General features: G+C 38.6%; 1 protein-coding gene across 1 annotated transcript in view; it reads right to left on the bottom strand.

Moving 5' to 3' along the window:
* FRK (fyn related Src family tyrosine kinase) overlaps window positions 1–13,416 on the bottom strand; it is a 94,546-nt gene that overhangs the window by 35,618 nt on the left and 45,512 nt on the right. The window contains exon 2 of the mRNA XM_082633751.1: window positions 3,329–3,450. Within this exon, the coding sequence (XP_082489877.1) occupies window positions 3,329–3,450 (122 nt within the window). The remainder of the gene's footprint in view (window positions 1–3,328; window positions 3,451–13,416) is intronic.

Raw genomic sequence — 13,416 nt, 5'->3', positions numbered from 1 at the left:
CTCCTTCTAGATGGCATGGTAATGGGTCCACTGGGCCTGTCCCACCATCACCCCCTATGGCCAGCAAGAAGGACTGCAGCTGAATTCAACTTCCAACAGGCCCTATGGTTTCCTTTTCTACAAAAGAGAAGCTGCAATTTCGCATGGTGCCAAAGTCCAGAGGTGCTGGGCTTTTCAAACCACCCTGCAAATAGTTGATGTCCAAACTCACTTTTTAGCACCAAAGCAAAGACTGCTATTGAGAGTCCTAAGGCCATTCCCACACTTGCCCCATAAAAAAAGGAGAGCAACAGAGGGGCCATGAGGCATCTGCGGACAGAGGAGCATTAGTGCAGCCAGCTGAGTGTAGGTTCCCTGGCCCTACTCCGCGGAATGCTAACTGACTCTTCTGTCTCACACCTGTGATTTCAGACAGCAGCAAGTGATGCCTCTCTGTTTGCCCCGTCACTCCTCCCCAGACTATTATCTATAAATCTTTCATCCGTTCTGTTCTCCACTCTGTCATCAAAGGTCAGACCAAGTCACTTTCTGCCTAAAATTTCCCTCTATATTTGGACCTGTAGAAAAAGCTCCAAATTCCTCAGCATGGTATACAAGGCCCTGAACAGTCTAGTTCCAACTTTCCTTTCCAGGCTCATTTTTGGCCATTCCTCCTCTCCTCCACCTCTGCTCCCCATCTACACACACACACACCTGCACTGGCCTCCCCACTCCCTACCCTCCACTCTGTGCATTTGCCTTGCCGGGAATAATCCTTCCCATGCGGCTACCTTGTGACTCAAACTGAACACAAGTGCCGCCTCCTCTGTGAAACCTTCCTAACTCTCTCTGAGACTTGGCCCCTGCCGCCTCTTGTCTCACCAGACAGCTGTGTTATCACCTTCCTGGAGACTGGGCCAGGGACTGTGCCTCACATTCCTTGCTGCCCTTAGACCTAGCAAAAGCCTGGCACAGACTAGGCACTCAAATATTTGTTCAAGAAATAGACAGTGGGGCCTCCCTGGTGGCGCAGTGGTTGAGAGTCCGCCTGCCGATGCAGGGGATACGGGTTCGTGCCCCGGTCTGGGAGGATCCCATATGCCGCGGAGCGGCTGGGCCCGTGAGCCATGGCCGCTGAGCCTGTGCGTCCGGAGCCTGTGCTCCGCAACGGGAGAGGCCACAACAGTGAGAGGCCCGCGTACAGAAAAAAAAAAAAAAAAAAAAAAAAAAAAAAAATAGACAGTGTATAAATAAATGATATCAGCTACTAGATGCATCACCCTGAACACTGCTGATGAGCTTTTTTGCCTCATGTCCTCTGTCATTTTTCAACTATCTTCAATCAATTATCATTCGCTCTTAAAAAGCTTTCGCTGAGGATGAATCTGGAATTCCCTCTACTACTCTAGAGATTTTCCTATGCAGAGCTGCCTAAAGTAAAATTACAATGTGCAATGCAAAATCCTTTCTGAAAAAACTCGCCTGAAATTCAGTTTTATCCCTCAAGGTGTATTTTTCCGAAAGTGTACTTTAAGCAATAATATAAATGCTCGTGGAATGCCAAACATCAAATTTATATTAATGGCAATAACAATAATAATTTCCTTTAAAGTAAACGATTGAAGTCAAGAAATAGTCAAACCAGTTGACATGCAGTCAGAATTTTATATTTTTCATCAGAAAAACAATTCTCTACCAATGACAAATAACAGTAAGGCCCCTAAAACTATCTGTCATGCATCTAATGAAGGCGGATTCTCTGGCTACCACGTATAATACGTAATATCCAAAAGCACTGCTGTAATTCACAGCTAATTAGTGTCTTGCCGTTATGAGAGGTGTCATAGCCCTAACTCTCTCCCCAGCTCTCTACTCAGACCTCACAAGAGCTGACAGCCATGCAAGGATCACAACAAGCCAATTAGCACCCACCCCAACCTTGGGCTGCTGTTTCTCAGCAGCCTGCCGCAGCATCAATAAATCATGCCCCCTCATGAAGCATTTCTCTGACAGCTGCGAGCCATTGTCGCCTGAGGAATAAAGACAATACTTCTAAGGAAAACTCATGTGGGAAAGACAGAGATAGAAAAGGGATATTATTTGCCTTCCTTTAGCAGCATAACTGTCAGCAAAATTGAAGACCATCAATTCAGACTGATTAGGAGACAACTGCCCTGAGAAATAAATCTATGACTGGTATACCTGAAGATCCTTAGTGGTAATCAACAGTCAGCAATTGGGTTGTTCACTTGTTTGTTCGTTTTAATGTAGATTATATCGAAGACCCTTTTCTTTCCATCTTTCTCCTGTATAGCCCTCCTTCTGGCTAATAAGAAAATTATCCTTTCAGTAGACATAATGGTCTGCATTTACTTTGTCCCCTAGTGAATACACAGCCATCAGATAATTTGTTTGAAAGACTCTAAATGGTTTGACTTCATTGAAAAGGAATCTATAATGTTACGCTAGTCTCCAAGTAGGGCCTACAAAGCTTCCTAAACCCATAAGCAAGCATCACAGTATTCTCAGCACATGACAGCCAATATCCTTGTAATTTTGTCCTAAGCCTGTAAAGCTGTTTTGCTCCATAATATTCTACTAAGTAAGTGTTCAGAATAGTCACTGTAGCTTGGGAATTATTCAAAGATATGACTCAGTTAATTCTACTTTTTCTTTGTTTTCCTCATGGAAATATTCTACTTCTATATTTTTAATGCTAGAATCTAAAACATTTAATCTAGCTTTTGGCTAACTAATGACTACCTAATATATAAGCACCTGTAACACTTAAAGATAATTCTCAGGTCTCCTGTGCTTTTTCTTTCCTAGGGTATTGTAAAGTAAACATGCACTTGACTCTCAGCTGGAAAACTACATTTGACCGAATGTTACATGCCATTGGTTAATTAAGCACATTTGCATTCAGCATTTCAATTCATTTTCTATTTACCAGGCAAAGACAAATGAAATGCAAAAAGAAAAAAAAAAGGTATTATGGCAAGATCAATTTTGACAACAGTTTGGATTTTGCTTCTTGCTTATCATTTCCCTAAACGGATAGGCTCCTAGATAATGCAAAAGTGAGAAAACACAGGCAGATCTATATATTTTTCATCTCATACCTAGAGTGTGTGTATTTGAAACATTTATAGTCACATCTAACCACAGACAGAAATTGTTTTGCTAATTTTTATATTACTCTTGAGTAGTTCAATAGATTTAATTTTGGTACTACTGTGAAGATAACAGATAAGTCAAATTTAAAATTAACATGTCCATGTTCACACAGAAGGTTCATGACTACAGACTCTCAAGTCCACATTTAAATCACACAGGACAATGCCCATACCTGAAAGGGAGAAGTTGCCTTTCTGACTTTCACTTTCTCTGATTAGAAAAGCACCTGTCTGATTTTCTGAATATAATAGTTGTTTTTCAGCATCTGCCCTCTTGATTGCTCCAAAGAACCACCTAAAAAGAGAGAGATATAAACATTAATTAACCAGTCAACATTCTTTTTTGTTTGTTTGTTTGTTTTTTGCGGTACGCCTCACTGTTGTGGCCTCTCCCGTTGCGGAGCCGGATGCGCAGGCTCAGCCTGAGTGGCATGTGGGATCTTCCCGGACCAGGGCACGAACCCGTGTCCCCTGCATCGGCAGGCGGACTCTCAACCACTGCGCCACCAGGGAAGCCCCGACATTCATTTTTTTTAAGGAGCAAGAAGTTTGGCAAGAAAGTTCCAATATCAGAAGGGCTTATACTCTTTAGTGAAACTATAACAGGTATAAACGGCAGTTTTTGCTACTTGACATGATTTTTCTGGATGTCTGCAACACTCACCAGGAGTCTTTAATATATTACAAAATAGGAATTTGGCTGATGCCTCTGCTACCACATGTCTTCTCACACCTGCATTCTGTCTGAGAAACCCTGTGTTCTCCTGTCAAATCCAAAGCTTCTAGGGCGGGCCCACCACTCAGTAAGTTTGCCGTGTTCCACGCTCTAAAACTATTCACATCACCATCAGACTGTCCACTGCCTCTCCTAACACCTTCTAGGTGTTAGGAGGCAAACATTCCAATCCAGGGATTCATATATTTCACATCAAAGTGTGAACAGTAAAAATGTAGTTCTCTGGGTTTTAATTCACATCTTTCTCCCCTCCATAACTGCCCAACCCCCCCGCCCCCCATAGCATAAGATGGTTTTGCATGTTTAAAAGGAAATTTTCATCGGTGGAGAGATTATGTGAAAAAGATACTTCTGCCTGGGATGTGTCTTCTTAGTGTCCCCTCCACTTCTCATCTTTACACTCTCATCCCTAACATTCCAGAACTACAAGAGTCAGTAAATGTGAATGTGATCAACCCCAACAAAGCATTACAGATTTTAATATCAGAACCAGTTTAAAACATATATCAAGTCAGCAGACACTAATGTGATAATAAGAGGAAACTGAGACAGCCAGCTTTGCGTTAATGACCTTTCCCTATAGGGTCATAATGTCGATCTTTATCATAACAGACTTCAGGTAAAACATTTATCTTTCTAGGCATCATCTTTAAAAATTTAAACACTCAAAGAGAAGAAATGTAGGCTTGAAGGAAGAAATACAGACCAGGTGAGAAATTGCAGGTTGGGAGAGGACCTCAAAAATTGGTTCCAATTGGTTTGACAGGTCATGGGTATTGGGGAATACGAGTGCATTAAGGGTGACACAATTGAAAGGAAGAGGGGAAGAAATTGAAAAAAAAGAGAGACATTAAAATATAATTACCTTCTAACAAAAGTAAGATGTTTGTTTACCATTTTCCCAATCATGAAATTGCAAATTACACAATATTAACTTTATTAGCCAGGAAATGCCAGATTATGTTGGAACAATGAACAACTCCAAAAGTCTCAGTGGTTTAAGACAACAAAGATTTGTTTTTCACTCAACTGCACATCCACTGAAGGTCATCTGTACCATGTCCATCTCTATGTCCACCAAAGAATTTCCATCTCCATGCTTCCAAGATTGACTAGGCAGGCTGGATTGGAAAATGTGGCAAAACACAGGCTGGTTCCTGGAGCTTCTATTTAAAGCTTCTGCTCAAGAATGAGCCCACTGAGAAATAAGTTGTATGTTCATACTAAATTCAAAGAGAGTAGAAAATGCAATCCTACTATTTCCCTGAAGGCAGAAAACTGGAAACATTTGGTAGACTACACTAATGACTACCATATTGATTCGATATCAGGAACCAAATTAATGTCCATAGGCTATTGTTTGTCCAAATGAAATTTTAAAAGGCTTGGAAACATTCCAAGGTGGCCATGGAATGAATTCACAGAAAAATAGAAACATATGTTTTCCACTATTGCAGAAATAAATAAATATCAATAGAATAATGGAACATAATAAAAAACTCAAACAGACCCAAACATACAAATTAGTGATGAAAGGATGGATTAGTCAATAAACGATGCTGGTACCAATCATAATCCATAAAAAAAATTAATTGCTGCTACCTATAGCATACACAACAATTTTACATAGATTAAAAACGTAATGTAAAAGGCACATTCTAAAACTTTCTGAGACTATAAGACTAAGGAAGTTTTCTTCCACAAGACAAAAAGAAAAAGAAGACATACAAGCCTTAAGGGAAAAGATTAATAATATTTATTACACCACAATTAAAAACTTGCAACACCAAGATTACCATGAAATAAAAGTAAACTATAAGCCACAGACCTGGAGGAGGTATTTGCAGAGCATATAAACAAGAATAAGATTAGTATTCAGGTTATATAGAGACCTATAATCACTAAAAAAAAAAACAACACAGTAGAAAAACTGACACAGTATATAACTGGATAGATCACAGAAAAGAAAAACCCAATAACTAATAAAAATAAGGAAAGAGGGGCTTCCCTGGTGGCGCAGTGGTTGGGAGTCCGCCTGCCGATGCAGGGGACACGGGTTTGTGCCCCGGTCCGGGAGGATCCCACATGCCGCAGAGCGGCTGGGCCCGTGAGCCATGGCCGCTGAGCCTGCGCGTCCGGAGCCTGTGCTCCGCAACGGAAGAGGCCACAGCAGTGAGAGGCCCGCGTACCGCAAAAAAAAAAAAAAAAAAAAAAATAAGGAAAGAAGTACAGTCTCTGTCTATTGCCAGTAATCAGGAATATTAAGAATATTAAATATAAAAAAATGAAATGCACTTTCACACTTTTCAGGCTGGACAAAATTTAAAACTCTCACATTCAGGCACTGGGAAAACCGTGAAACAAGAACCTTTATATAATACTAGTGGCAATGTAATTTGGTACAACTAATTCAGAGAACATTTGGCAATATCTAGTAAAGCTGAATATTTGTATGCTACTTAATTTCACTTCTAGACTGTATACTCTATGTTCTCAAGGAAATATACCACAAGCACATTCACTGAAGAATTCTAGCATGGAAAATTGGAAACAACCTAAATGCCATCATAGGGAAATAAATAAACTTAATTATGGATATAAAATGGAATACTATATGGAAGTTAAAACAAATAAATTATTGAGGGACAAAAGGAAGTTGAAGAATGATACATACCTTTATAATACTATTTATATACAGTTTAAACAAACACATTAAAAACATTAGATATTTTTATGGATAGCATGCTTAGTGAAAGCTAATAGTTAAAATACTCAGGCAATTTTTTTTTAGACTTCATTTCCAGCAATGGAAAAATTTCTTCACACAAATATTTCAAGCAAAGAAGCAACATGGATCAAATATACTTATCAACTCCATGCATTTTCCTGATTTCTAGTGCATTAATTATACAGCATCATTAAAATGTTTGGTCCAAATATAAATATGTAAACCTTTACAAGAATTACAATTTATCTAACAGATTAAATTCTTAGAAGTACAATTATATCTCATATATCTCATAATTCTAAAGAATAAATACTCCATTATGTAAGCTTTACATATATACATTACATTTGTATTTTGGATAATCAAGTTTATAAAATGATGTCTTTTCTCTGCCTAATATATGTATAAGCAAGCAGGTTTTGTAAATCAAATGTTTAAAGATATAATAATTTTACTACATTTTTAGAGAGGAACTGTGTGATGAATTTTTTTTTAATTCTTTTCTGTCTCACCAATTCTGGATTCTTTTTTTTTAATTTTTTAATTTAATTTAATTTATTTTTTTATATAGCAGGTTCTTATTAGTCATCCATTTTATACACATCACTGTATACATGTCAATCCCAATTGCCCAATTCATCACACCACCACCCCCACCACCCTGAATTCTGGATTCTTGTACAATCACTTTACAAGGCAAATCACACCAGTAATGAATTGATAATAACAATGAAATACATGTAACTATTTGACTGGATGCATCAGCTCACTTAATACCTGGAATTTTACTTGGCTGAGCTACCATCAAGAAGTGAAGAAAATAAATAATTGTTTTCTGGATGTACTGGCATTATAATGCCATCTTTCATACTCAAAGATGATGCGTCTGCTATAGATTGTGATTGCTAGAGCATGTGCTGCTGTACAGACTAATGGGCAACCGATAGTTCGGGCCACCCTCTGCACAGGTGAAAACCGTTCCTTAATTTGTGGCCTGAGCCATGGGCAGAACTGTCATTCTCCTCAGTTCTGCCTTTAGAGCCCCTGCTGGTCCCACTCTGGAAGGGCACGTATACCCCAGGCCTCGTTGTCCACCACAGCCATTTTCAACGCTCTCTTTAAGCTGTAGTTCTTATGTGCAGTAAACAGTGAGTGCTGAGAAGAGATCAGGATATCCTAGGAGGTAGAAAGCATCAGGGGAGAGTCTTATAGATCGTGATCCTCGAAATGTGGATCAGCATCAGCATCACACAGAAACTTGCTGGAAATTTGCAGGCTTCACGTCATACCAACTGAATCAGAAACTCTGAAGGTGGGGCCCGGAAATCTGGGTTTTAATAATTACTAAGTCCCCCAGTAAATCTTATGCACACCAAAGACTGAGAACTACTGAGGTACAGAAATAGTAAAGAAGTTGGAAATTTACACAAGACATCCAAAAATAAGTTAGATTTGGCACTTACATGTAAAAATTATCCAATAAAATGATACTACACACACTCACACATACATATTTTATTGATATTTAATGAAAATAATCTTTATTACTATGCCATACCTGCCATGAAAGAGATCTTGATTAAGAATAACCAAAAAGAAGAGGAGATCCATAATAACCTATAACCTTGGAGAAAAATGCTTCAGTTAGGTGAAAATGGAGCAAAAAGTACACTGCCTGTTTTAGATGAAAGGAGTATGTAATTGAAATCTAAGATTCATTCTGCAAACATTTGAGTGTCTATTGTGTGTAAATTCTGTAGCATGGACACAGAAAGATCTGCAAGATATACTGCTGAATGAAAAAGGGTAAATTGCAGAGTACTAGGAATATTATAGTCTTATTTATATTTTAAAAACCAACAAACCAAAAATTATATGTGCTTACTTCTCCAGAGATTAGGGAGAGATGACAAAATAGATGACAAAAGACTTTCACTTTTTACTCTGCATTCTTCTCTATAATTGGATGTTTACGATAAGATGTAGTTATATCATTTCACAATTTATTTATACAAAAAAAATGAAAGAAGCCAATCAGGTATATGCTACAAAAACCTACATGTCATAAAGATCTGGACTAGAGATTTTGGCAGTTAGAATTGATAGTTAAAAGAAAAATCTCAAAGGAATATGGGATGGGTGATTATAGATGAGCAGTGAAACAGGTGGAAGATCAAACATTACACCAGGGTTTCAAATCTGCATGACTAGAGGACAATGTACTCAGCAGCACATCAGAAGCCTGAGTGTAATAACAGGTAATAGCTACAGCATCTCACTGGGAAAGTTATGCCTGGATTTTCTCATTTGTAAGTGGGACTAATAATCATTACCCTGTAGGCTTGTTTTGAGATGAAGAAAAATAATGTGTGTAAAGTGCTTGATGCCTGGCCACATTCACACTTAATAAATAGCACCTATTTTAAGAGAACTGATTTAAGGGAGAAATTGTATATTTGGTTTTAGACACGATGGATTTGAGGTAAAGATAGAACATGAGTGAATATTGAACATGATCTCACTTCTCTAACTGTATTTGTACTAACTTTGCTGTTCTGCCTGCCCAGTCTTGACTAGGTCATGCTGCCACCAGGTGGCAGTATACCATTTTATTAAACCAAAAAGGCTAACGAAAGCTATATGGTGATTAACTGGACGTTATTTTACAAAAAAAGGCACAATGCGCCTTTTAAAAACAAAAATTCAAAATTTATGCAGTGTTACTGAATATCAACATTTAAATAATATATATCCACCAGAGGGCAAACAGCGGAAGCAAGAAGAACTATAATCCTGCAGCCTGTGGCACAAAAACCACATTCACAGAAAGATAGACAAGATGAAAAGGCAGAGGGCTATGTACCAGATGAAGGAACAAGATAAAACCCCCCAAAAGAAGTAAATGAGGTGGACATAGGCAACCTTCCAGAAAAAGAATTCAGAATAATGATAGTGAAGATGATCCAGGACCTCGGAAAAAGAATGTAGGCAAAGATCGAGAAGATGCAAGAAATGTTTAACAAAGATCTAGGAGAATTAAAGAACAAACAGAGATGAACAATATAATAACTGAAATGAAAACTACACTAGAAGGAATCAATAGCAGAATAACTGAGGCAGAAGAATGGATAAGTGACCTGGAAGACAGAATGGTAGAATTCACTGCTGCAGAACAGAATAAAGAAAAAAGTATGAAAAGAAATAAAGACAGCCTAAGAGACCTCTGGGACAACATTAAACGCAATAACATTCACATTATAGGGGTTCCAGAAGGAGAAGAGAGAGAGAAAGGACCCGAGAAAATATTTGTAGGGATTATAGTTGAAAACTTCCCTAACATGGGAAAGGAGATAGCCACCCAAGTCCAGGAAGTGCAGAGAGTCCCATACAGGATGAACCCAAGGAGAAACATGCCGATACACAAAGTAATCAAATTGGCAAAAGTTAAAGACAAAGAAAAATTATTGAAAGCAGCAAGGGAAAAATGATAAATAATATACAAGGGAACTCCCATAAGGTTAACAGCTGATTTCTCAGCAGAAACTCTAAAAGCCAGAAGGGAGTGGCATGATATACTTAAAGTGATGAAAGGGAAGAACCTACAACAAAGATTACTCTACCTGGCAAGGATCTCATTCAGATTTGATGGAGAAATCAAAAGCTTTACAGAAAAGCAAAAGCTAAGAGAATTGAGCACCACCAAACCAGCTCTACGACAAATGCTAAAGGAACTTCTCTAAATGAGAAACACAAAAGAAGAGAAGGACCTACAAAAACAAACCCAAAACAATTAAGAAAATGGTAATAGAAACATACATATTGATAATTACCTTAAACGTGAATGGATTAAATGCTCCAACCAAAAGACACAGGCTTGCTGAATGGATACAAAAACAAGACTCATATATATGTTGTCTACAAGAGACCCACTTCAGACCTAGGGAACCACACAGACTGAAAGCGAGGGGACGGAAAAAGATATTCCATGCAAATGGAAATCAAAAGAAAGCTGGAGTAGCAATACTCATATTAGATAAAGTAGACTTTAAAATAAAGAATATTACAAGAGACAAGGAAGGACACTACATAATGATCAAGAGATCAATCCAAGAAGAAGATATAACAATTATATATATATATATGCACCCAACATAGGAGCACCTCAATACATAAGGCAACTGCTAACGGCTATAAGAGGAAATCGACAGTAACACGTGTATAAAATGGATGACTAATAAGAACCTGCTGTATAAAACAATAAATAAATTAAGTAAAGAAAAGAAAAGCAGGATGTGTTTATACACACTCTTGAATATTTATAAAATATTTGTGGAAGGTTACCCAACACTGTTTTGTACAGTTTATTTTTTGATTGTGTGTATGTATTACATTTTTCCTAAAGAAAAAAACATTTAAATAATATAGATAGACATCAATCAACATTGAGGGAGCTCAACCTGTTAATCAGTGTGGTATCTCCATGAATGTTTCCTCATTTCATTTACTGGAGTCTTATTCTATCCACGCTGCTGCCTCACTGACTGGCATGAAGTAGGACACTCATAATTCCAATCAGATGGAGGTAATTTCCTCCTACATTTTTAAAAAGGGAAAACCCATCCTTAGTAACTGCTGGCTAAGGTTTACAAAATTTAACAAACAATTTCTTTCCCCAATGTCTCCCTAAAATCCAAGACAGCTGGCCTTAAACCACAGTAGACAGACCCTCAAAAAATAAACTCCTAAAACGAGTCCCAGAAAAACACATGGATCTTCCCAGAAACGGCAAAAGGGAAAGTGGGTAGATCAACTTGACACATAGCCACCACGGGGAAGGTACCCTGGGCGCCTCCCCTGGTGGAATGCAGGCTAGGGGTGTTTTTATTGTTGTCATCACAGGTACACACGTTATCAGGGATAAACCCACCTATTGTCCTCACCAGTGTGGTTTGGGAGGATCAGTGACACTAACATTTTTGCAAAATAACTACAGTTTGCCGGGTACACTCAAAATCACATTTAGCCATTTATGGTACCTAAATGTAAGGCTTGGAATCATGACCCCTTGAGCTATGGAAGTTCTATATGGCTCGCCTACATTGATCTGTGTTTCAGCAACATTGACAGGAAAGTCTCTATCGAAGTTCCTCATGGTCCAGGTAATCATGTCCCTTCCCCTCTCTAAAAATCTCCTTAGGCTCAGCATCCCTCTTGGCTTGCAGTAAATGAACCCTGTCACTTTTCCCCACTCCCCTACTGTGATAAGGACAAAATAATAATAATAATACTGCTCCGTGTATTTTCTTATTCTTTCCTTCCTTTCCATTTCCCCCACCGCAAACTTTGTCCAATGCATCATCACTATTTGGACTCTGGTAATATTTTACTATCTCTTATCTTTAATCTTAATAGCTTCCACTTCCAGATCACACACAAGGAGCCAGGCACTGTTGCTACAAGTTGTATGTGCATCACCTCAGTCTCTCTCCCCCTTGCTTACACCACCACCACTAGATTAATCATCTGAAAATATGACCTGCTACATCTCACTGGTACATACACATTTAAAAAGTTTTAAGGGTTCCCTCTGCTTATGGACGAAAACCCTTATTAACCTGGAATTCCAAGCCCACCTCCATCTAGATGCCAGCCATTTCTTCCATCTTATCTTCCCTACATCAACTGTGCTCCAGCTAAACACATCTTCTCACCGCTGTTGGTGGTAGCATTACTTAAAACTGCCTACTCACAATTCCCACAGTTCTCAGCCTCTACCCCTCTGGTTTGGAATGGAGCACACAAAAGCTAGTGCTGCACAGTTTTACTTTTTATTTTTAGATTATTCCCTGTGTTCACCTGAGGCTGCAGACTTTCTTGGCACAGAGACTGAGTCTGATAACACCACATATGCCTTTTGGAGCAGTTAAATAAATACTTGTTGATGAACAGTTAACACGTTGTACCTCAATGTGGGCATCTTATATAGTCTTTTGGTTTATACTGAATGTTGGACTTTAGATAACACCTGTGTTTTCATGTAACCTTTCATCTGTGCTTGCCACAGTGCGTGGAGGGTAAAGCACTTACCAGAGAAGCCTTATCTGCTCTGGGCCAGTTGCAGTACAGATTCGAATGTTAATTGGCCTCAGACCACAGATTCCAATCTGACCACTCTCTTCTCCCAAAGGGGAAAAACACTTCCACATGAATGTAGAGACCAAAAATGAGGCTGACTCTTCTGTTCTCCAAAACACAAGCATGTCAGGGCTGCACACGTGAAAACCGTGCATGATAAACTGACAATGTCACATCCAATATCTGAAGTACGTCTTGCAGTCACAGAGAAAACAGGAAATTCCTTGCATGGGTCATTTGATAAAGCTTTTTTGTTGCTATTATTTACCTTTATAGTCATCACAAAAGGGAACTTTTGAAGGAATTTTCTTAGGGAGGAAGTAGGGTGAACTAATTGGTACTTTCCCCACTTGAGGAAGGTGTGTACTGTGTGTTTATGAAAGAATCTGATTGTAACCTGAATCCACTTCCCTGAGTCTAGTCATCAAAAGTATGCAATTCCTCACAAAAGATTTACAAAGAATACAGCAAAGTTCAGATGGGCATTTAATCTCAAGGCAGTGTTTTTGCTTCACAACAATTCCCGACTGTGTAAAAGGAAATAAAAGCTAATATTGATGTCTCTTTTAAAATAAAAAACAAGATGTGCACATACATTATGGTATTTCCCATCATCAAGCCTGAGATAAAAGCGTAAATTTTAATCTGTCTGCTTTGTTTTT

This window comes from Mesoplodon mirus, assembly GCF_964341445.2.
Source record: "Mesoplodon mirus genome assembly, chromosome: 10".
Taxonomy (NCBI): domain Eukaryota; kingdom Metazoa; phylum Chordata; class Mammalia; order Artiodactyla; family Ziphiidae; genus Mesoplodon; species Mesoplodon mirus.
The sequence above is the reverse complement of the archived record's forward strand: the minus strand, read 5'-3'. Positions and strand labels throughout refer to the sequence as shown.